General features: G+C 41.5%; 1 protein-coding gene across 6 annotated transcripts in view; it reads right to left on the bottom strand.

Annotated features, from left to right (window-relative positions):
• whrnb (whirlin b) overlaps positions 1-23,557 on the bottom strand; it is a 203,028-nt gene that overhangs the window by 115,530 nt on the left and 63,941 nt on the right. For 5 of the 6 annotated variants that reach the window (XR_004932165.1, XR_004932166.1, XM_036144712.1 and 2 more), the window contains exon 3: positions 21,165-21,290. The exons of the other annotated variant lie outside the window; for it this stretch is intronic. Coding sequence is in view for 3 of the 5 variants with exons in the window: in XM_036144712.1 (XP_036000605.1) it covers positions 21,165-21,290 (126 nt within the window). In the remaining 2 variants the exon portion in view is untranslated. The remainder of the gene's footprint in view (positions 1-21,164; positions 21,291-23,557) is intronic. 6 annotated transcript variants of the gene reach the window in all.

Here is a 23,557-nt window from a genome sequence, read left to right as displayed (position 1 = left end):
AAAGCCATAAGATAGCTTAGCCAGGACCAAAGCATCACCATATTATCAGCAGACAAAGGCAGATGCACCGTGGTCCTCAACACTTCAGATTACCAGGACAAAATCCATACTCTACTGAGTGACACTACCACATATGAGTCTTTGAAAAGGGATCCAACCAGCTCCTACAAAAAGAAAATCACCGACTACCTACAACAACTAGAAAAAGACAAGGTAATTAACCGCTCATCTTATTATAGATTATATCCAGGGGAAGACATTCCATGCTTATATGGACTCCCAAAAATTCACAAGGAAGGAACACCACTCAGAATCATTGTCAGCAGCATTAATTCAGTAACATATAACATTGCTAAACAGCTTGCTAGTATTTTAGCCCCCCTGGTGGGGAACACACCACATCACATAGAAAACATAGAAAACTTTGCAAACAAAGTCAAACATTTAAACATGCCACCAGGGGAAACTCTGGTGTCTTTCGATGTCACTTCACTTTTCACTTGCATACCTACATCAGAGGCAGTAGAAACAGTCAGGAAACGTCTTCAACAAGACAGTGACCTAAATAACAGAACTAACTTCACTCCGGACCAGATATGTACCCTACTGGACCTTTGTCTTTCTACAACTTATTTCAAGTTCAGTGATCATTTTTACAGACAGAAGCATGGTTGTGCCATGGGATCTCCAGTGTCAACAATTGTTGCCAATCTTTACGTGGAAGAAATGAAAAAGAGAGCTTTGGGAACCTTCAGAGGAACACCACCAAGCCACTGGTTTAGATATGTGGACGACACCTTTGTCAAAATCCAGTTAAAAGAAGTGGAAGCTTTCACAAGACACATCAACTCGGTGGACAACAACATCAAGTTTACCAGAGAGGATGCCAACAACAACAAGCTACCTTTTCTCGACTGTTTGGTGAACATGGAAGGAGATGGAATCCTCAACATTGAAGTATATAGGAAACCCACACACACAGACCAATATCTTCTTTTTGACCCACACCACCCACTGGAGCACAAACTTTCAGTCATTACAACCTTACAACACCGGGCCGAGCATGTCCCAACTAAAACAGAAGGGAAGCACAAGGAACAGAAACACATCAGAGATGCTCTCCAAACCTGTGGGTACCCTAACTGGGCTTTTGTCAAATCAGCAAGAGAATCCAAAAGACCCGTGGCAGAATATAATGGTGAGAAGAATAAACGAAGAAACATTGTCATCCCATATGTTGCTGGAGTCTCTGAAAAACTCAAGAGGATTTTCTCCAAACACAAAATCCCAGTACATTTCAAACCAAACAGGACCCTCAGACAGAGGCTGGTGCATCCCAAGGACAAAACCCCCAAACCTAAGATGAGCGGATTGGTGTATGCAGTTCAGTGCAGTGAGGAATGTTCTGATCTTTATATTGGAGAAACCAAACAACCTCTCCACAGATGCATGGCTCAACACAGGACAGCTACCTCCTCAGGACAAGACTCTGCTGTCCACCTACACCTTAAGGACAAAGGACACTCTTTTGAGGACCAAAATGTCCACATTTTGGACAAAGAAGACAGGTGGTTTGAAAGGGTTTTGAAGGAAGCCATCTATGTTAAGAGAGAAAAACCAACCTTAAACAGAGGAGGAGGCCTTAGGTTCCAACTCTCAAAAACGTACAATCCAGCTATAGGATTATTTCCGGTCAATCATCACCTCAATTCTCACACCCATACGGGGGATCAAAGCATTGTTCCTTTAAGCCAGGCCAATAACAACCCTAATGACTCCTCGTTACAGAGGAGTGGACCAGTTTCGATCCAATCTGCTGGCTTAATGACTTTAACGACTGCCCATCACTAAGAGGGTGGACCTGTTTCTGTTGTATTTGCATGTTATCTAAGCCATTACAAGGCCTTTGTTGGCAGCAGTATAAAGCTTGGTACTGCACATTACTCCAGACTTTTTGAATTGAGAAAGCTTCCTGGAGAGGAAGCGAAACGTCTTTAACTACGGAAAACAAGTCCAGTTGCTTTGTTTTTTACTTTTTTTGGAATGACCATGACCAGGATGACTGAGAATCTTCACCAGTATAAGTTTGGGAATTTACTGAAATAAATGTAACTAAGCATATTTCTAAAGTACTACCTAACTCCGGTCATACCAAGATATTTTTGAGTAACTAAAGTTGTACCTGACTGCACCTAACCCCAAATAATGTATAGCTTTATTTCTGCTGGACTTCATGCCGTGTAGTTGCTGTAAAACATCATGGGACCTGCCATCAAGTGTCACATGCTTGCAGTTTAATTTCAGTGCAGAAAATGAATCCAGTTTAGTTGCCACTTGCAAATGTAGCCTTTTAGGGGACCTTCGAGGTTAAAGTGAAGAAGAAAATAGCTGGAAATGTGTTCACTCAGTTAACTCTGAATAATTAGGCCATTACAGGAATCTCTGGAATTTGATTACATGTGAAGGACAAACTTTTGCCATTTGATTCAGTTGGAACTACAGTTTAAATGGGTTTTTACCTTATTCATACCTGCAGTCAAAACAAAGGATGAAATAAAAATGTTCACTGCCTGCCAGAGGTGGGTACATTAGCCAAAAAAACTGTACTCAAGTAGGAGTAGCACTACTTCAACATATTTTTACTCAAGTAAAATTAGTTAGCTAATAAATTAGAGCAAAAAGTAAGAGCAAAAAAAGGCCACGATCTTAAGCTCGAAAAGGGTAGAGGGCCTTCTCCTGGTCCGGGACAGATGTCCTGCCCAAAGTACCTTGGGGTCTTGTTCACAAATGAGGGAAAAATTGAGCAGGAGATTGATAGACGGATTGGTGCTGCGTATGCAGTGAAGCGGAGACTGTACTAGTTTGTCATGGTGAAGAGAGAGCTGAAGCAAAAGGCGAAGTTCTCGTTTTACTGGTTGATCTACGTTCCTACCCTCATCTATGGCAATGAGCTTTGGGTTGTGACCGAGAGAACGAGGTTGTGAATACAGGTGGCCAAAATGAGTTTTCTCCGCAGGGTGTCTGGGCTCTCCCTTAGAGACAAGCTGAGAAGCTTGGTCTGGGCCTCCATACTGCTACCCCCCTGACCCGATCCCAGATAAGTGAGCAGCAAAAAAGTATTCAGTAAGAAGCCAACTCAAGTACTCAGTAACTAATCATAACAACTGATGATTTAATATTTAAGACTGATGTAATGTAATGCTGGTACGTAGCAAAACCAATATTCAAACTAACACAGAGTAGCTTTAAAAAAGTTTATTTTAAAGAGATGCATGATGGTAAATGAGACAGGCAGGCAGGGATGGGCAGGAGACCACATGATGCAGGCTATAATAATCATCACCTTTATTGTCATTGCAATATACATTCCAATGTCCTCTGCATTTAACCCATCCCCTTGGGGAGCAGTAGGCTGCCACTGTGCGGCGCCCAGGAAGCAAGCTTGCTCAAGGACCCAGAGTGGCAGTGTGCGGGAGTTAAACCAAGAACCTCTAGGACACAAGCACAGTGCTCTAATCACTAGGCCACCACCACAGGCTGAGACTGACATGACCGGATAATGCTGACATAACAACTGGTGTAATAGGCAGAGTCAGACTCAACCAAGTGTTAATGACTGAACCAGACTTTACCAGGAGTAGCAGGTAGAAATGGGCTTGGCAATTGATGCAGAGAGAGGTTGAAATGAACATGCAGTGCAGCCAGAGAAGAGACCCCAGTGAGAGCAAAGAGAGACAGTGAGTCCACAGGAGCCTGAATCAGATGGCGCACACAAGCGCTAGAAGGAAACTAGTGAGGGCAGGGAGAGAACACAGGAATCAAGCAGGCAGAGCAATGATAAGACACTGGGGAACAACACATGCTGGCTGTGAGACAAGACAAGACGTGACGTTCTGGCACTAGGAGTTTGAGTGAAGCAGGTATATAGAGAGAGTGACAGGTGATCTAGGTGAGTCTGATTAGTGGTGGCAGCAGGTGGAACTAATTAAGGTGATTGGTGGCTGGGAGGAGTGGAGCACAGAAGGGAAAAGATCAGTCCAAAAACAGTCCAAAACAAAAATTAAAGCCAAATCATGACACGTAATCAGACAGACAAGAATATAAGGTTATGTACAAATTCTGGTATTTTGAAGAAAAAAAAAAGAAAAATATATACAATGAATATTTTTAAGAATAATCTTAAAACTTTCCTTTTTGACAAAGCTTATAGTTAGAGTGGCTCATGTTACCCTGAGCTATCTCTATAGTTGTGCTGTGATAGGCCTAGGCTGCTGGAGGACATCAGAGTCTAATTTTCTCACTCTACTATTTCTACTGTTCTCCAGTTTTGAATTGTATTACATTGAAATGACTGTTGTCATTTCAGCTTTTAACTTTTTGCTTTCTCTTTTTCCCTTCATAGTAGGTACACCTGGTCTGGCGTTCTGTTAACTGTGAAATCAACCAGAGAAGACGGCTCACTCGCTACTACCATCTAATGTAGAACAGATTACTAGATCAATGTGTGCTTCTGTGCTTTTTTGTCTCTCTTGTTGTGTCTCTGCTCTGTCTTCTGTAACCCCAGTCGGTCGAGGCAGATGACCGTTCATACTGAGCCCGGTTCTGCCGGAGGTTTTCCTTCCCGTTAATGGGGAGTTTTTTTTCCCACTGTCGCTCACTGTCGCTGAGGGATTTGCTGCAATCCCTCAGTATGAGGGATTGCAGCAAAGCCATGTACAATGCAGACGACTCTCCCTGTGGCTCTACGGTTCCCCAGGAGTGAATGCTGCTTGTCGGGACTTTGATGCAATCAACTGGTTTCCTTATATAGGACATTTTTGACCAATCTGTATAATCTGACCCAATCTGTATAATATGATTGAACTTGATTTTGTAAAGTGCCTTGAGATGACATGTTTCATGATTTGGCGCTATATAAATAAAATTGAATTGAATTGAATTGAATAATTCCAACAAGACTTCACTTATCATAAGCAAGCTATCCCATTTTTCTGAGTTTTTGTAATTGTAAAATATCTCCTGTTATGTGTTACCCTGTCTTACCTGTTGGTCTCCTCCTGTCTCTCCCTCACCTTGACTCCCTTCCACAAACCCTTGATGTCCCCCGCATGGCATTACAACATTACATATGGATATGGTAATATACTGTATCAGGAAGTGACTTAAAAAGATTTTAAAAAACAGCATCTGTGGATGTTTTTCTTATACATAAAGATTTTTTCATAACTGATTTTGCAGATGTGTTAAGGCTTATACGCTGTCAAAAATAAAAATGGGAAAACATCCACCTCTCAGTTAATATGGATGCATATAAATATGCAGAACACTTGTGGGGTGTTCTAGTGCAGCTGATAACTGATCCAAACCCTGATTGTACTGCGGAAATACTGACAAGAAAAGGATTTTTTTTTTTTTATTAACCTGACCTCAGCCCTCACCTGTTCTCCTTTCTGGATCTATTCTATCAATAACATGATTTTTAAACTTTACCTCACACCTTGACACTCCCCCTGGCTCTAATAATATTTTTTATCAATAATCATGTAAGACCTCACCCTCTGTCTCCCCACCTTTTGATGCTTCAACTGCCTCACTACTTACGTGTCAATCATTTCCCTGATATTATTGCACATAATGTCAGACATGTAAAATGGCCAAGTATGATTAAGTGTACTCGTAACACTGGCATTTGTTTTGATTTGTGTACTGAACCCGAACTGAACCACACACAGATCTTATTTTGTGAGTTTTATTGAATGATGAGTAGTGGAAGCAGGAGACCAGAGAGACAGAACCAGGCTGGATCAGCAAGCAGTTAATGGCTGGAGCTGGCAAGCAGGATGAAACCTGAGCATGTAGGCAGCATAACCAGAAGCACAGCAGAACGGAGACTTGGAACCAGGCTAGACCAGTGGCACCGCAGAATGGACACTTGGATGGAGACTTGACCAGCAGCACGACAGAATGAATACTTGCACGACTGGAGTGAGAGCAGGACCAGAATCACAGCAGACAGGCAGAGAACTCAGGCTGAACGAGAACCAGATGAAGTGAGCAGCAATGAGCAAAATCAAAAAAAAGAAAACAGAAACCAACAGAACGAACCGACGAGGAAGGACTGAATGCAGGCAGCTTAAATAGAGAGGATGACAGGTGAGATGAGTTCTGGCTTGATTAGAGGCTGACAGGTGTAGATGATTACTGACGTGGAGAGGAGACTGGGATGTATGGAGGGTGAATAGTGCCCTGAAGTGTCCATGGTGCAGCAAGCAAGGCTGCAGCATGACAGCATTACTCTTTTTAGGAAAACAAAGCCCTGCTGTAGTTTAAGCCTCTTCTTTGGTGGTGGATTTTTTTCTGAGCAATTAAAAAAACCTTATTGTTTGTTGCTGACGTTACTTGGAAAGTCTGACAAAGTTAGCCGTTCAATAATGAATGGGTGCCCATCCCACAATTAAAATGGCTTAGCTCAAAAGATATGGTTTCTAAATATGAATGTCAACTAACCACAAGACGATTTAAACCAACCATATTCATGACAACATTCCCCATAGAGCGTTTTACATCTTTATGAGGTGTCTGGTCAGCTCAGCCTCCCTCTTCTGCCCCTGCTTCCCAAACACTCAGAGCAGAAGAGAGGGGGCCAGTGACATCACGCATTGCATTTTCCAAATAAGAGCATGTGAGGTTAAGATTTCAAAATCACGTATTTGCCATGAAAAAGATGAATATGGGTCGCATATGGGCAAAAAGATCGCATTTGGGTCGCATTTCCCTGCAGTGTGAATGTAGCCTTAGTCCGTGCGTCAGGGATTTAGGAGCCGGACCAAAGCACAGACAAGAGCTTGGTAGTCACATGTTGATGATAAGATAATTTAATGAGTAAAACAAGGCTTACAAGATGCAGGGACACAAGAACCAGGAATACACCACAGATACAATTAGATCAGGATAGAATCATGACCTGAAAATGTGTGTGACGGAATAAACTGAACCTAAAGGGGAAGAGAAGGAGGGAAAATGGATTGATAATTAGGCTTAGCTAACTGAGTGAAACAATTAGCTGCAGGAAAGGAGGGGCAATGAACTGGCAGGAGCAGATGGAGGACTGAATCTAACTGGGAATAAGACAATGGGTCTACCATGCAGAAAGAATCTAACTAACTGCAAGGGAACAGATAACAGAACTACAGAAATAATAAAGGCCATAAGCTAACTAAGTCTATCATAACAAAAATACACCAATAGCCAGACCTCTCAACTTTTATCAAAAGTTAAGAGTGAGATTATGCTAATTTGGGGGCGGGGCTTGTTTGGGGGCGGGGCTAACCGGACCCTGGAAGAGCCGGTGGAGTCAACTCCATCTCATTTTTATCCCACCAGACAATGAAGTAGACACGTATTACTTGTTTTAAAAAGAGAAAGAGACGTATTAATACTTTATTGTTCAGTTAATGGATTAAGACATAAAAAAATACACAATTGTTCAAATAATACTGAATAAAATTAAGTAGTTTTAAGTTATTGACCGAATTATTACACTGTTACACATTCATCTATGGGTTGTTTATCATTGTAAATCTATAACCTGATTGGTGAATCAGGCTGAGTTTCATCAAGCCTTTATGGTCAACAATTTCCCCTTTAGCAGCAACACTGAAGCACACAGAGGTTCCCGCTGCGTCTTTACGCACGATCCAGCTGCTGATGTCTCCCTCTTTTCAGCTCAATGCACTTCTAGACTGTTACAGTTTATAACCATTATCACCTTTCACAGCGACAGGTTTCTCAGTCAGTCGCCGCGCTGATCAGACGAATCACTATTGCTCTCGTCAGTGCGCTCTGGGCGGTGAGGTGGGCGGATTAAAATCATTTTACCCCCGTGCGCTGCGTGCGACGGATAAACAGCGAGGAAAATGCATAACTAAATACTGTAAAGGGCTCCTATAAAGGGAACAGAGGTACTGACAGGTCTAAGATGAAGCCCCTGATGTTACAAGTTCTTTAAAATGACCCTTAAAAGTGCGCACCTGAATTAAAGCGCGAGGCAGCACGCCCACCGAAGCGCCACTGATTCTATGTTGTTAAAAATAAAATAGTATGAAATACAGCTACTAACTCTCCTACTGACTTTAAGTGGCACACGTTGCTACCGATGTGAGGACATTAAACGCAGTGATTCTCGTTTTGTATGGTGATCGGTGATAAAAGCACCTGCTCCGAGGGAAAGGAGGGGGGAGAGGAGCAAGCGCGGAGGCACAGAAATACGGTGCATGTAGTTGAAAATGCAGAATTAATAAAAACGAAACTTATAAACAGACTAAGTGGCGTTTTAAACTGCATCTGGTTAGCAGAACTGTTTTATGATCCAGCGTGCAGCCATGGCTGGTTCTGAATGAACCGGTCATCTGGCAGCAGTTCCCCCCGCCCCCTCCCCTCCTGTGTACGCGGTACAGGACCTTACCGGCTTACTTTCACCACTGTTAAGACTAAAATTATTCATAACTCTGATCGCTCTTCCTGCTGCTCTGTTAACACGAACTGCAGCAGGAATTACTGATGGTCACAAGCTGTGAAAGAAGCTGAAACAGCTCAGCAGAAGGCGGAGTTTTGTCGTCCGCAGCCCAGATGGGCTTTGTGATTTTTATGCGTGAGAAATTCCATGTTTGCGTGTGAAATGTCATGTGTTGCGTGTGAGCGTGTGAAGTCAGTGAAATGCGTGTGTCACACGGTCAATGCGTGAGAGTTGAGAGCTATGCCAATAGCATAAAAAACAGAACAGAAACTGAACTAATGAAAGGCAAGCATAAAATAAAGATCTAACAGGACTACTGAAAAAATAATGAATATAGCTAACCAGACAGAAACTGAATCTAACAACTACCAGAATCTAAAATAAGCATAAATGCTGAACAGAAAACTAACCAAAAGACAAAAACGAGGACCTAAGGATGAGCAAAACAAAATAACCAGATTGCAGGATCCCCTGGGAGCTAACATCAGTAATGACATCCTTGGGGATCCTGACCCTGTGTGACAGACATCCTGTTTACTTTTAAGACCAGCTTTCCTTTCCAACTTTCCTTTTGGTAAAAGCTTCTAGTCAGAGAGGCTTAGGTTTAGCCTGGCCAGCCAGACCGACTTACGCTATGTGTATCAAATACACAGCTGGTCAGTCTGGACAGGCTCAGATTCTCCAGTCTAAAACTTACCAGATCAATCACAATGCAGGAGGCTGGAGTTTACTGCTTAATTGTTTACCCATAATGACTATCCATGATAATCTCTTTATTGTTTGTTAGCAACACCATCTATGGTGCAAACCCTACAGTGTAGCTCTTCTCTCAGGATGAACCTACAAGGAGTAGAGTTTTCTCTCTCTCTCTCTCTCTCTCTCTCTCTCTCTCTCTCTCTCTCTCTCTCTCTCTCTCTCTCTCTCTCTCTCTCTTTTTGGTTTGTTGTTTCTTGTCTCACCACAGCAGCTGCAGCAAGCTTGCCATTTTGCTTGGCTGAAATGCCTGCTTACAGGTGGATTTTGGTTGGGCTGCAGATAATCTGCTTGGTGTTGTCCCCTAGACCAGCAGCCCTCAAAATGGGGTCCCCAGACAGCCGGGGATACGTGAACCATGGGTTTGGTGTATGTAAGATGCATGTTGTCGGGCCTGAGCAGGCACTGTTTAGGATGCGTCGGGGTTAAGCTAAGTAACACAGTGGACAAATATTTAACTCCGTCCACTTCATCAAGTAAGGTAAAAGCCAAATCAGCTAAAATTAGGAAGTTGACAACAGTTACATTGAATTTGGCTTTATTGAGAATGAGGGATCTAATCTCAACCAAATCTCTAATATTAGGTGTATTTATATGTATATATTTTAAAACATACATAATTCCAAATGTATTATGTATTATGTAACTGTAACAGTACAAAAGGCTGTTTAAAAATACTACTAGCATGAGGAATCTAAAGGGGTCCTTGGAAAAATGTTACCCACGCTAAGGGGTCCCTGGCCACGAAAAGTTTAAGAACCTAAGGCATATCGATAAAATTGAATCCATTGATTTATATTGATATATACTTACCAACAAATTCATATATTTCAAATGCAGCCCTGGCCTTTTATGCTGTTGCTTAGCGACCTGTTTTTAGATACAGAACACAGAAACACTGAATTCAAACTCAACCCTTTAGTCAACCAACTTTTTACCAAAAAAAAAAGTTTTTAAAACTTGCCTGCTCTGCTCTCTGAACTCTTTGAAGGAGGCAACGGAGCGCTGCTGGGTCTGCGCTTGATTGGTTGGGAGGATGTAATGACTGTAATATTAACCTACATGGCTAGAATTCAAAAGGAAGGAAAACTGTTATTCTATTGTACTTTTTATTTACCTTTTTTTTCTATCATCGATATACATCTGTCGATCGATATATTTTGTTATTAAATTATCTTCCAGCACTATGAGAACCCCTGCCCTAGACAAAGCTACTTCAGAAGCCACTACTGTGCTTTTGTGTCTCTACTCTGTCTCCTCTAACCCCCAGCCGGTTGAGGCAGATGGCCGTTCACACTGAGCCTAGTTATGGTGGAGATTTTTTCTTCCTGTTAAAGGGAATCTTTCCTCTCCACTGTCGCTAAATGCATGCTTGGTATCAGAGATTCTGCCACAGACTGGCGACCTGTCCAGGGTGTACCCCGCCTCTCGCCAAGTGAATGCTGGAGATAGGCACCAGCTACTCCCGCGACCCCATCAGGGATTAAGCGGGTCAGAAAATGGATGGATGGATGGATAGTATCATAGATTGTTGAAAAGTCAACAACACAATGCAGGTGACTGTCCACTGTGGCTACATGCTCCTGCAGCAGGAGCGAATGCTGCAAATCATTGACTCAATGCAATTTGCTGGGTTTACGTAGGAAGCTTTTTACCAATTTGTATGACATGACTGAACCGACAGATGATATCTGTTGTAAGTTGGTGCTATATAAATAAACTGATTTGGTTTTAATAACCAAGTTACACCATGGAATTGTAGAGAAACAGACATATTCACATAGCCTGATTTTCAAAGGCAAATTCTGTGGACATGAATGAAATATGACATTTTCGTGTGAAAGTGTTTTCAGCAAAGCTGTGTTTTTTTCATCTTTGTAATTACAATTTTTCATAGTTACTTTTTTCTAAGGTCAACAAAGAGACTCTAATTGAATAGATTTGCAGGAGATTTATATTCTTTTCTAAAGGATATAGTGTTCCACTCATAATGTAATGAATGAGCAACTCCAGCTTTCATTATGTTCCCTGAGTACAAATAAAAATGAGAAATTTCAGCTTGGTCCATGCACAGAGAGTTTGTGATGATGAATCTGCTGATTTCCCAGCAGCAGAGACCAGGAATATTTACTAACATATTTTTAGTGTTCAAGGTTATAGTGCTGCTATTATCAGCGATTAACCAATCCTCTATTGTTGATTTTTAACCACAGAAATACACAGAAATGTCAACAAATTTTCCCCTGTAGACTTTCAACTCTGAAGTGTTTTATTCCAGATGTCCGTTAGTTTGTGCTAGAGCAGATTCTTGCTAGCTGGCTGTTTATTTCATCTAACCATGTAGGACACAGTGGGATATCATGATGAAAGAAATATTGTTTACAGGTAGGAAGGCTGGCTTCTGTATTTCTTGCCTGAGGCAGGACAAAAAATAGCACAGAGAGTGGCCTGCTTGTTGAGGTAGAAGTTGACCTGAAAGCTCATAGCAAATAATTTAGCCTGGGTTAGCAAGGCTGTCATGGCAGTCATCCGCCTCACTAAGATCGGAAGACAGGCTTCAGATGTTAAAAGCACCATCATGCTAAGTAGTTTAATAGTAGGCAAGTGGAAAAAAAACTCTGCAGGTTTATCAGAATCAACTGTAGCAGATATTATTGCTGACAGCAGGCAGGGGCAGATTTCTTCTCTCATTAAGTCCAAAACACCAGCTGCTGCCTTATACAGCTAGAAGTTCATGGGTTCAAATCCCAGCTGAGTTGGACCCATGAGGTTTGCATGTATTCCCTGTGTATGCATACTCTAGTTTCAGCCCATAGTCCATAAACATTCACATTAAGACATTTTAAACTGGCCTTAGGAGCAAGCATGTAAATACTTTTTCGGTATGTGTCTCTGTGTTGGCCCTGTGCTGTACTGCTGACCTGACTTTTCTCCACCTTTTACTCACAGATAGATGGAGATAGACCTTAGCCCCTCTGCAACCCTGGGTAAGTTAAGCAATCCATCAAACTGACTGTTGTGTTTGAATGGTACTGAGATTAAAATGTCCTGGCTTGACAGTTAAGCATGAATTTTCAACATTAGCAGTAGAATTCCCTGGCAAGGATCCCAGTTATCTGTTATAAGTGCAAACAAACATATACGTATGCTAAACAGCAGGCTGTTGGGTTACTACTATGCAGAGCATGAGTGGTGTCATATTACTAACAATAGCAGATTTAGTACAACTGTCGGGGTCTGGGAAATTTTGTCTCCTCTCGGTTGTGGTCTATTATTCATCCACTTGATGGCGAGAGCGAGCATTGTGGCTGGGTGAAGCGGCAGGTGTTACCCATTTAGCCTCAACAGGACAGGAGTATTTAAGGAGCCTGCTGCCAGCACTTCTTCACCTGAGTGTTAACCAGGGACAGCTGGTATAAGTGGGCTAGTAGGGCTAAGCTCTCCCTGGTGTTTATGATAAAAATGTTAATATACCTAATATTAACAATGGACAATTGGATGACGTCACTTCCTGTTTGCGGTAAGGCGTATTGTGTCACTTCCTGTTTTCACTGCGTGAGCAACGGTTTATTGCTCCAGATTCTCTCGCTTTTATCTTTAATCTCTTTGCTGTAACATCTGTTTCTAACACATAAGCATTTTTAAAACATTTTCTGTTGCTGCACATCACGCTTTGGAACTCCTCGTGTTTCACGGTTTGCTCTCTTGGCGTGGTAGAAGGGCGCTAGCCTAGCTTTAGCCTAGCCTAGCTTTAGCTCCACAATGGCTTCCTCTCCTACTATTACTTCAGCTTCTCCGTCTCTGACTAAGTCTCCCCTTATCTCCTGCTCTCTGTGTCAGATGTTTAGCTATTCCTCTGCCTCCTTTAGTGATAATGGTACTTGTAATAAATGTAGTGTTTTTGTAGCTTTGGAGGCAAGGGTGTCAGAATTAGAGACCCAGCTCCGTGCTATGGAAAAACCAGCTGATAGCTAGCGCTTTGCTAGCGCGGAGCCACATAGACCTAGCGTTACTTCACTTAGTGGTCCTCCAGAAGCACCTGAGCAGCCGGGTAAGCAGGCCGGCTGGGTGACAGTTCGTAGGAAGCATAGCTCTAGATTTCAGCCCCCAGTTTACCACCAACCCGTCTGCGTTTCTAACAAATTTTCCCCACTCAGCGACACACCCGCTGCGAAGCCGATCCTGGTGATTGGGAGCTCAATAGTCAGAAACGTGGCACTAGAGACACCAGGGACCATAGTTAAATGCCTGCCAGGGGCCAGAACGGGCGACATAGAATCTTACCTAAAACTGCTGGCTAAGGATAAGCGTAAATACAGTAAGATTGTTATTCACGCTGGCGGTAATGACACCCGGTCACGCCGATCAGAGGTCACTAAAGTTGGTGTTGCTTCGGTGTGTGAGTTTGCTAACGCAATGTCGGATTCTCTCTGGTTTTCTCTGGTCCCCTGCCTGATCTGACCAGTGATGACATGTTTAGCCGCATGTCATCATTCAACCGCTGGTTGTCTAGGTGGTGTCCTGAAAACGACATGGGCTACATTGATAACTGGAGAACTTTCTGGGGAAAACCTGGTCTGATCCGGAGAGACGGCGTCCATCCTACTTTGGATGGTGCTGCCCTTCTTTCTAGAAATCTGGCCGGATTTATTAGTTCTCCTAAATGCTGACAACCCAGGGTCCAGACCAGGAAGCAGAGCCGTAGTTTAACACAACTCTCTGCAGCTTCTGTACTGTTACCCATCCATTATCCTATTGAGATTGAGAACAGATCAAAAACTTATCTAAAAGGAACAAATCATAAAAACCTATTACAAATCCATACAGTTCACCTTGAACCAAAAAATAAAACCATTAAATGTGGTCTATTAAATATAAGGTCTCTCCCTCCAAAGACTTTGTTAGTTAATGAATTGATTTCTGATAAACAGATTGATTTATTTTGTCTCACAGAAACCGGGCTACAAGAGGACTATGTTAGCATAAATGAGTCAACTCCCTCCAATTATTCAAATTTCCACATTCCCAGATCTGTGGGAAGAGGAGGAGGAGTGGCAACCATCTTTCAGTCTGATTTATTAATTAGTCCCAGGCCAATTAATAACTACAGTTCTTTTGAACATTTAACCCTCAGTTTCCCTCATCCAAACTGCAAAGTAATAAAACCTCTTCTGTTTGTTGTTTTGTATCGTCCACCAGGCCCTTACACTCAGTTTTTGGATGAGTTGTCAGATTTCTTATCTGATTTGGTGTTAAATACTGATAAGGTTATTATAGTGGGTGATTTTAACATCCATGTTGATACAGAATGTGATAACCTTAGTGTAGCCTTTGAAACTATCCTAGATTCAATTGGTTTTGCTCAAAATGTGCATAAACCGACGCACTCTCTGCTCCATACTTTAGACCTTGTGCTGACATATGGCATTGATTGTGAAGAATTAACAGTATTTCCTCACATCCCTGTCCTATCTGATCATTTTTAATAACATTTGAGTTTAATCTAACTGAGTTCTCCACCCCCAAAAGAGGGTTCCATTATAGTAGATCTTTATCGGATAATGCTGTATCAAAACTTAAAGAGTCTGTCCCCTTTTTAATATCCTCAGTATTGCAGAAATGCCCTGTAGATGGCAGGTATGCTGTTTATTCCCATTCACAAATCGATACCTTTGCTAACAGTGTGACTTCCTCATTGCGTTCTGCATTGGACAATGTAGCTCCCTTGAAAAAGAAGGTGATTATTCACAGGAAGCTGACTCCCTGGTTTAATTCAGAGCTGCGTTCCTTGAAGCACAATGTTAGGAAATTGGAGAGAAAATGGCGCTCTACACACCAAGAGGAATCCTAACTAATCTGGAGGGACAGTCTATTGTTGTATAACAAGACCCTTTGCAGAGTTAGAGCAGCATATTTTTCATCATTAATTGAAGAGAATAAAAATAATCCTAGATTTCTTTTTAGTACAGTTGCCAAACTTACACAGAGTCATAGCTCTGTTGATCCATCCATTCCCTTAGCTCTTAGCAGTAATGATTTTATGGGATTCTTCATAAATAAAATTGATTCCATTAAAAATAAAATAATTGGCATCCTCCCAAACATGATTACCTCTACCTCAGTAAGTGAGGCAGCATTGGAGGAAACTTTAGAACCTGCGCAGTGTCTGAACTGTTTAAAAGCAGTAGAGCTTTCTGAGCTATCTAAAATTTTAGCTTGATCTAAACCTTCTACCTGTATGTTAGACCCAATCCCAACCAAGTTGTTTAAGGAGGTATTCCCTCTGATCAGTGGTCCTATTTTAGACATGATTAATCTATCCTTGGTAAATGGATATGTACCGCAGGCTTTTAAAGTAGCTGTTATTAAACCTTTACTTAAGAAACCATCTCTTGATCAAGATGAGTTAGTAAATTACAGGCCTATATCTAATCTTCTTTTCTTATCTAAAATTCTTGAGAAAGTAGTTGCTAATCAACTATGTGAACATTTACAAAGTAATGACCTGCTTGAGGAGTTTCAGTCAGGCTTCAGAGCTCATCATACCACTGAAACAGCTCTGGTGAAGGTCACTAATGACATTCTCATGGCCTCAGATAATGGACTTGTGTCTATACTTGTCCTGTTAGATCTCAGTGCTGTATTTGATACAGTTGATCACAATATTCTCCTACAAAGACTTGAGCATACTGTAGGGATTAAGGGAAAAGCATTAGGCTGGTTTAAATCTTATCTGTCGGACAGATTCCAGTTTGTTCATGTTAATAATAAATCTTCCTCAAACTCTAGGGTCACTTGTGGAGTACCACTGGGTTCAGTCCTTGGACCAATTCTATTTACTATCTATATGCTTCCGATTGGCAAAATTATCAGACAGCATGGGATTAATTTCCACTGTTATGCTGATAACACTCAGCTATATTTATCCATAAATCCTGATGAATCAAATCAGTTACTTCGACTGCAGTCATGTCTTGATGACATCAAAAGCTGGATGACTTTAAATTTCCTGCATCTAAATTCTGACAAGACAGAAGTTGTAATCTTTGGGCCAGAGTCTTCAAAAAATAAAGTTCTTAATCAATCACTTAATCTGGATGGCATTAACTTGGCCTCTGGTAATAAAGTTAAAAATCTTGGTGTTGTTTTCGACCAAGACATGTCATTTAAATCCCATATTAAACAGGTTTCCCGAGATTCCTTTTTTCACCTCAGGAATATCGCCAAAATTAGAAACATTCTGTCCTGGGGTGATGCTGAAAAACTAGTCCATGGATTTGTTACTTCAAGGCTGGACTATTGTAGTTCTTTACTATCAGGAAGTCCACAAAATGCAGTTCGAAGTCTTCAGCTGATCCAAAATGCTGCGGCAAGAGTTCTGATAAAAATCAACAAGAGGGATCATATTTCTCCAATTTTAGCTTCCCTTCATTGGCTTCCTGTTAAATCAAGAATAGAATTTAAAATTCTCCTTCTAACGTATAAAGCCCTTAATAATCAAGCTCCATTATATATCAGAGCTCTGATTACCCCGTATATTCCTAACAGAGCACTTCGCTCTCAGACTGCAGGTCTGCTGGTGGTTCCTAGAGTCTCTAAAAGTAGAATGGGAGGCAGATCCTTTAGCTATCAGGCTCCTCTCCTGTGGAACCAACTCCCAGTTTTGGTCCGTGAGGCAGACACCCTATCTATTTTTAAGACTAATGTTAAAACTTTCCTTTTTGACAAAGCTTATAGTTAGAGTGGCTCATGTTACCCTGAGCTACCTCTATAGTTGTGCTGTGATAGGCATAGGCTACTGGAGGACATCAGGATCTAATTTTCTCACTCTACTGATTTCTACTGTTCTGAACAGCGCTAGAAGGAAACTAGTGAGGGCAGGGAGAGAACACAGGAATCAAGCAGGCAGAGCAATGATAAGACACTGGGGAACAACACATGCTGGCTGTGAGACAAGACAAGACGTGACGTTCTGGCACTAGGAGTTTGAGTGAAGCAGGTATATAGAGAGAGTGACAGGTGATCTAGGTGAGTCTGATTAGTGGTGGCAGCAGGTGGAACTAATTAAGGTGATTGGTGGCTGGGAGGAGTGGAGCACAGAAGGGAAAAGATCAGTCCAAAAACAGTCCAAAACAAAAATTAAAGCCAAATCATGACACGTAATCAGACAGACAAGAATATAAGGTTATGTACAAATTCTGGTATTTTGAAGAAAAAAAAAAGAAAAATATATACAATGAATATTTTTAAGAATAATCTTAAAACTTTCCTTTTTGACAAAGCTTATAGTTAGAGTGGCTCATGTTACCCTGAGCTATCTCTATAGTTGTGCTGTGATAGGCCTAGGCTGCTGGAGGACATCAGAGTCTAATTTTCTCACTCTACTATTTCTACTGGTCTACTGTTCTCCAGTTTTGCATTGTATTACATTGAAATGACTGTCGTCATTTCAGCTTTTAACTTTTTGCTCTCTCTCTTTTTCTTCATAGTAGGTACACCTGGTCTGGCGTTCTGTTAACTGTGACATCATCCAGAGAAGACGGCTCACCCGCTACTACCATCTAATGTAGAACAGATTACTGGATCAATGTGTGCGTCTGTGCTTTTTTGTCTCTCTTGTTGTGTCTCTGTTCTGTCTTCTGTAACCCCAGTCGGTCGAGGCAGATGACCGTTCATACTGAGCCCGGTTCTGCCGGAGGTTTTCCTTCCCGTTAATGGGGAGTTTTTCTTCCCACTGTCGCTTCATGCTTGCTCAGTATGAGGGATTGCAGCAAAGCCATGTACAATGCAGACGACTCACCCTGTGGCTCTACGGTTCCCCAGGAGTGAATGCTGCTTGTCGGGACTTTGATGCAATCAACTGGTTTTCCTTATATAGGACATTTTTGACCAATCTGTATAATCTGACCCAATCTGTATAATATGATTGAACTTGATTTTGTAAAGTGCCTTGAGATGACATGTTTCATGATTTGGCGCTATATAAATAAAATTTAATTGAATTGAATTAATAAACACAAATTGAAAATATAGGCTATCGCATTTTGTCACATTTACAACAAAACCGGTACCAAACAGTCTAGGGAAAATCCCAGGGTCTTTTCATAGGGCTAATTTGTAAATTGTAATGTCTTTTTGGTTCAGAATGATTGACAACTAGACGTCTTACCACGCCCCCTCAGTTTGCGGCTCATTGGGGCTAATTTTGTTCAGGCCAGGTCAGACTAAGGCCACAATTCAGCTAATGAAGGTGGACATATAATAACGTGCCTCGAGCGCGAGTCTATGTGGGTGTGGTTTGATGTATACTGTGTTGGTACGATGGCGAGCAAGATTAACATAAACAAAGTGGATTATTTATTTTCTCACCCATTTTCCTTAATGTCTTCTGAAGATAAACTGGAAGTGAAATCCAAATCCAGCAAAAGGAAAAGCGGCAAAACCAGAGTTTTTCTGTGACTTGGTTTCAGTGAAAGGACTGGCTTACGCCAAGTGTAGCTAAGAAATTTCTTTTCAGCTTGGACTCAACAAGGAATTGTTGATATAAAACATTTATTGCAGAAAAAAAACACAAATCCAGCACAAGTCACATTGTGAACAGTGTAAAACTGCCTGTCAGCTGGATGAGGGCCACCGCATCATTGTACAGAGGCACAACAATCTGATTAAAAAAATAGACATGCGATATCATGGATTTTGGATTGCATTAAATTTCATTGGGCACATGAGCTACCATTCTGTGGGTCAGATGAATCTTCCTTGACAATGAATCGTTTTTTTTTTCTGGATCTGGTTAACCAGTTTTCTTTCTTACATAGTTGGCAGATCATCCAACGAATACATAGGTGGCCAAGTACATTTCTAAAACCAGCTAAAATGAGCTGCATGATTGCATTTTAGAGATTTACCAGCAGCAAATTAGGGATGAAATATTAGAAGCGCCATTTGTTGTGGTGCAAGCAGATGAAAGCACAGATGTGGTTTGTGCGCACCACTGTGTGATTGTGCTCAGGTACATCACTGAATGCACCACAGTGGAGAGATTCCTGGGCTTTTTCCTGCTAGAAGACAGGTCTGCAGAGGGATTTGAAAGGCTTCTGAAAGAAAAGCTCCAGCCTTTTAAGCTTGAAAATAAACTAATTGCCAAGACCTATGATGGAGCTGTGGCAATGAGCGGCACATCCTCTGGTTTGCAGGCTAGGTTGCTGGAAGCCTTTCCTCATGCACACTTTGTCCACTGTTATGCCCATCAGTTAAACCTGATCCCCTGATCAGCTAAACATCCAACAGGCATGTTCATCAGTATTTTTTGCAAATCTTTCAGCTTTTGGAACATTTTTTCCCAAGCCCACTAAAAAAAACGCTGTCCTGAATGAGGAATGCAGGAGGAGAATTCCAGCATCAGGCCAAACATGGTGAAACTTCAATAGCCGCATGGTGCACACTGTATTTGAACAGAAAGAAAACCTGAACGCATGCTTTGAAAATATCTATAAAGATCAGACTTGTGACAAGCGTGCCAATCGAACAAGCTCATGGTTTGTACACACTGCTCCAGAACAAAACATTTATTTTCGTTTTGTCATTTTTTCACTGCGCCTTTATGCAGACATTCTCTACAACATCCTCCAAAAACATGCCACGGATCCAACAAAAACAAAACAGGCCTTGAAGAATTTTACCCGGTCCAAAAAATGATGTGAATGAATCGCTGACCATGGAGCAACCAAACTCCGATGCAAGGCCCGGCATTTAAAGGAAAAGTCTGGTCAAAATCAGAATTCAAACTGCTGAAAGTACTTTAAATATAAAACTATTACATACTGTTCAATAAATGATGAGTTTTTTTAATTAAGAGTAATTTTCATTTAATCATGTTTATGTAGAGGCATCCATCTTGGTCAAGAATAGTACTGTCGCCTCCCAGTTTGCGACGTCACATCGCGGGACCAGCTGTTGAGCAAGTCCCAAGGCTCTATTTGTTGTGTGTCACTACGCGCTATTATCCAAGATGGCGACGACCAGTGCTGTATACGAAACAGAGAGTGATGGATTAATTAGCGACAGCGATGGGAGTCATCATCATCTGATAGCGATATGGAGAGTTTCTTGACAGCAACCGGACTTTTGACGGAATCCAGCCATACCAGTTGGAGCCAAGGAGACCAAAAAGGGACAATGTGAGTTGAACCTGTCTGCTGCGGCACCACAGCCGTCTCCTTATTTTTGTGTTATTCTTCTAAGTTTGTTCTTCTTGCCGATGAAATATCTCAGTGTCAATATCAATTAAAATTAGTGCTGTCAGTTTTAACGCGTTAACCTTGTTTGACTATTACAGCGCCTTTTTTAACGCTCGTTAACAGCATTATTGTTTTTTCCCCCACCATCCCCTCTGGACTGTGTTTGTTTTTTTCCCCCTCAGCTTACGTAGTTCTAAAATTGATAGAGACTTGCATAACAGACCCGTGCTCACTGTTGCGAAGCCCACTTATTTTATGCAACTTTGGTCTTCTTTTTTCTAAAGTCGCTTGTGAATTTGTTAAGTTAAGTTAAGTTGTTTGAGAAAGTGAAGTGGATTGTTTCGAAATATCCCTCCACCCTGTAGTTGGTGAACTGCTGTTTTTAAAGGCCATGGAGCCCCATCTTCCTAGGTGCATTCTAGGTCAGATGCAAATCTGACCTAGACCCACCGTCACTGTCCTGGGTCATTAGAAGCTATTGCTTGGTGTGATTGGAGTACTTTGTCACCTGAATCATAACAAGACTGCTGATGTAATCTCTTTGGAAAGTGTTGAAGGACTGAGTTGTAAACACTGAGGACTTAGAAGAGTAATCATCCCCCTCTGCTGACCCCCCCAAAATTTTATTATTTGGGTATAAAGTTAGTCACATGTACCTTTAGTTCACCAACATGTGCTGCAGATCCAGGGTCCACTCCTGTGATGTAGATCCCTAGTCCATACTCAGCTCCACCCCTTATCATTAGACCCAGAGAGCGACCATCATCCATGTTCAGCATGACCTGAGGTGAAGATGTCACATTCAAACTTCTGAATATTGTCAGTGGTTTAACATTTTAATTGTCAATCACTGTATCTGTGATCAATGACTTGATGCAACCTGCTGGGTTTCCTTAGATAGGAAACATTTTGACTGGATGATTTGACTGAATTGACTTTGCAAAGTGCCTTGAGATGACATGTGTTGTGAATTGGTGCTTTATAAATAAAAATCAATTCAATTAAATAAACATATGTTACAGATGTCTTAAAAATGTCTAATCAGCGGATCCTTGCATCACATAAATTATATTTCTACTGCTTCTTTATCATCACAGAGTCAAAGATAATTGTTTCACCGCTGACCTCTGCCTCAGCTGACTCATCGAAGGAATCCATTAGAATCATTCTCCTGTGTTCTTTGGAAACCAGATTGATTTCTTAATGTGTGGCAGCTACAGATGATCCAATTACACATACCTGATAAAACTTAATGTTATTGTGCAAAGAGAAAAAATATCTACCCCACAATTTGTTGGTACACATTTTTCTTTGCCCTCATCCTGATTATCTCACAGCATCCAACAGTAACAGTTTCTAGTCAGAGCGAAAAATTTACACTGTGAGGGATTTTTAAACTTTCTCTTGTCCAAAAATAGATTTTGGTGTGTTTTTCAGATGAGTCAGTTTGAGTAAATCTGAAGATTTGCACAAACTGGAATCAGTGGCAAAGGCCTGCGGTGCATGACTTTATTGCAGAATGAATCTGCCTTCAAATTGTCGCATCATCAAAGGTCATCTTTACTGTCCTCAGAGAGTCAGAAACCATTCAAGATAATGACTAATTTAAACGAGATCGTAACTTTGTTTTCTGAGACAAAGCTAGCATTGGTGGAGAACTTTCTGGGGAAAACCTGGTCTGATCCGGAGAGACGGCATCCATCCTACTTTGGATGGTGCAGCTCTTCTTTCTAGAAATCTGGCCGGATTTATTAGTCAATAACATTACCCGGTCTGCCTACTTTCACTTAAGAAACATCAACCGCCTCCGTCCCTCCCTTACCCCACACACTGCTGCCATACTTGTGCACATCCTTGTCACCTCCCGACTGGATTACTGCAACTCTCTCCTCTTCGGCCTTCCTCAGAAATCACTCCATAAACTACAACTGGTCCAGAACTCAGCTGCTCGCATCATAACAAGAACTCCCTCTATCCACCACATCACCCCGGTCCTCCAACAGCTTCACTGGCTCCCCGTGCAGTTCCGCATTCAATATAAAATTCTCATGGTGACATTCAAGGCCCTTCACCACCTAGCCCCCCCTTATCTGTCAGGCCTCCTGCACATTCCCACCCCCTCCCGTGCTCTTAGATCCTCATCTGCTTTACACCTGTCTGTCCCTTCCGCCCGTCTCACCACCATGGGGAGCAGAGCATTCAGCCGCTCTGCCCCCCGCCTCTGGAACTCTCTACCACCCCTACTTAGAAACACGGACTCACTTCAAAATTTTAAATCACAACTCAAAACTCATCTGTTTAAGACCGCCTATTCTCTTTAATTATCAATTTCCCTGTCCCAGCCTCGGTATTTATTTATTTTTTATTTATTTTTTAAATGTTTTTTGTTTTGATTCTGTTCCTGACATTCTGTTTTTTACCCTTCTGTACGGCGACCTTGAGTGTCTAGAAAGGCGCCTTTTAAATAAAATGTATTATTATTATTATTATTATTATTAGTCCTCCTAAATGCTGACAACCCAGGGTCCAGACCAGGAAGCAGAGCCGTAGTTTAACACACCTCTCTGCAGCTTCTGTACTGTTACCCATCCATTATCCTATTGAGACGGTGTCTTTCCCACGGCCAAAACTTAACAGATCAAAAACTTATCTAAAAGGAAAAAATCTTAAAAACCTAATAAAAATCAATACGGTTCACCTTGAACCTAAAAATAAAACAATTAAATGTGGTCTATTAAATATAAGGTCTCTCCCTCCAAAGACTTTGTTAGTTAACGAATTGATTTCTGATAAACAGATTGATTTGTTTTGTCTCACAGAAACCTGGCTACAAGAGGACTACGTTAGTATAAATTAGTCAACTCCCTCCAATTATTCAAATTTCCACATTCCCAGATCTGTGGGAAGAGGAGGAGGAGTGGCAACCATCTTTCAGTCTGATTTATTAATTAGTCCCAGGCCAATTAATAACTACAGTTCTTTTGAACATTTAACCCTCAGTTTCCCTCATCCAAACTGCAAAGCAATAAAACCTCTTCTGTTTGTTGTT

Source organism: Fundulus heteroclitus, chromosome 12, assembly GCF_011125445.2.
Source record: "Fundulus heteroclitus isolate FHET01 chromosome 12, MU-UCD_Fhet_4.1, whole genome shotgun sequence".
Classification (NCBI taxonomy): Eukaryota; Metazoa; Chordata; class Actinopteri; order Cyprinodontiformes; family Fundulidae; genus Fundulus; species Fundulus heteroclitus.
This window is presented reverse-complemented; position numbering and strand designations above follow the sequence as displayed.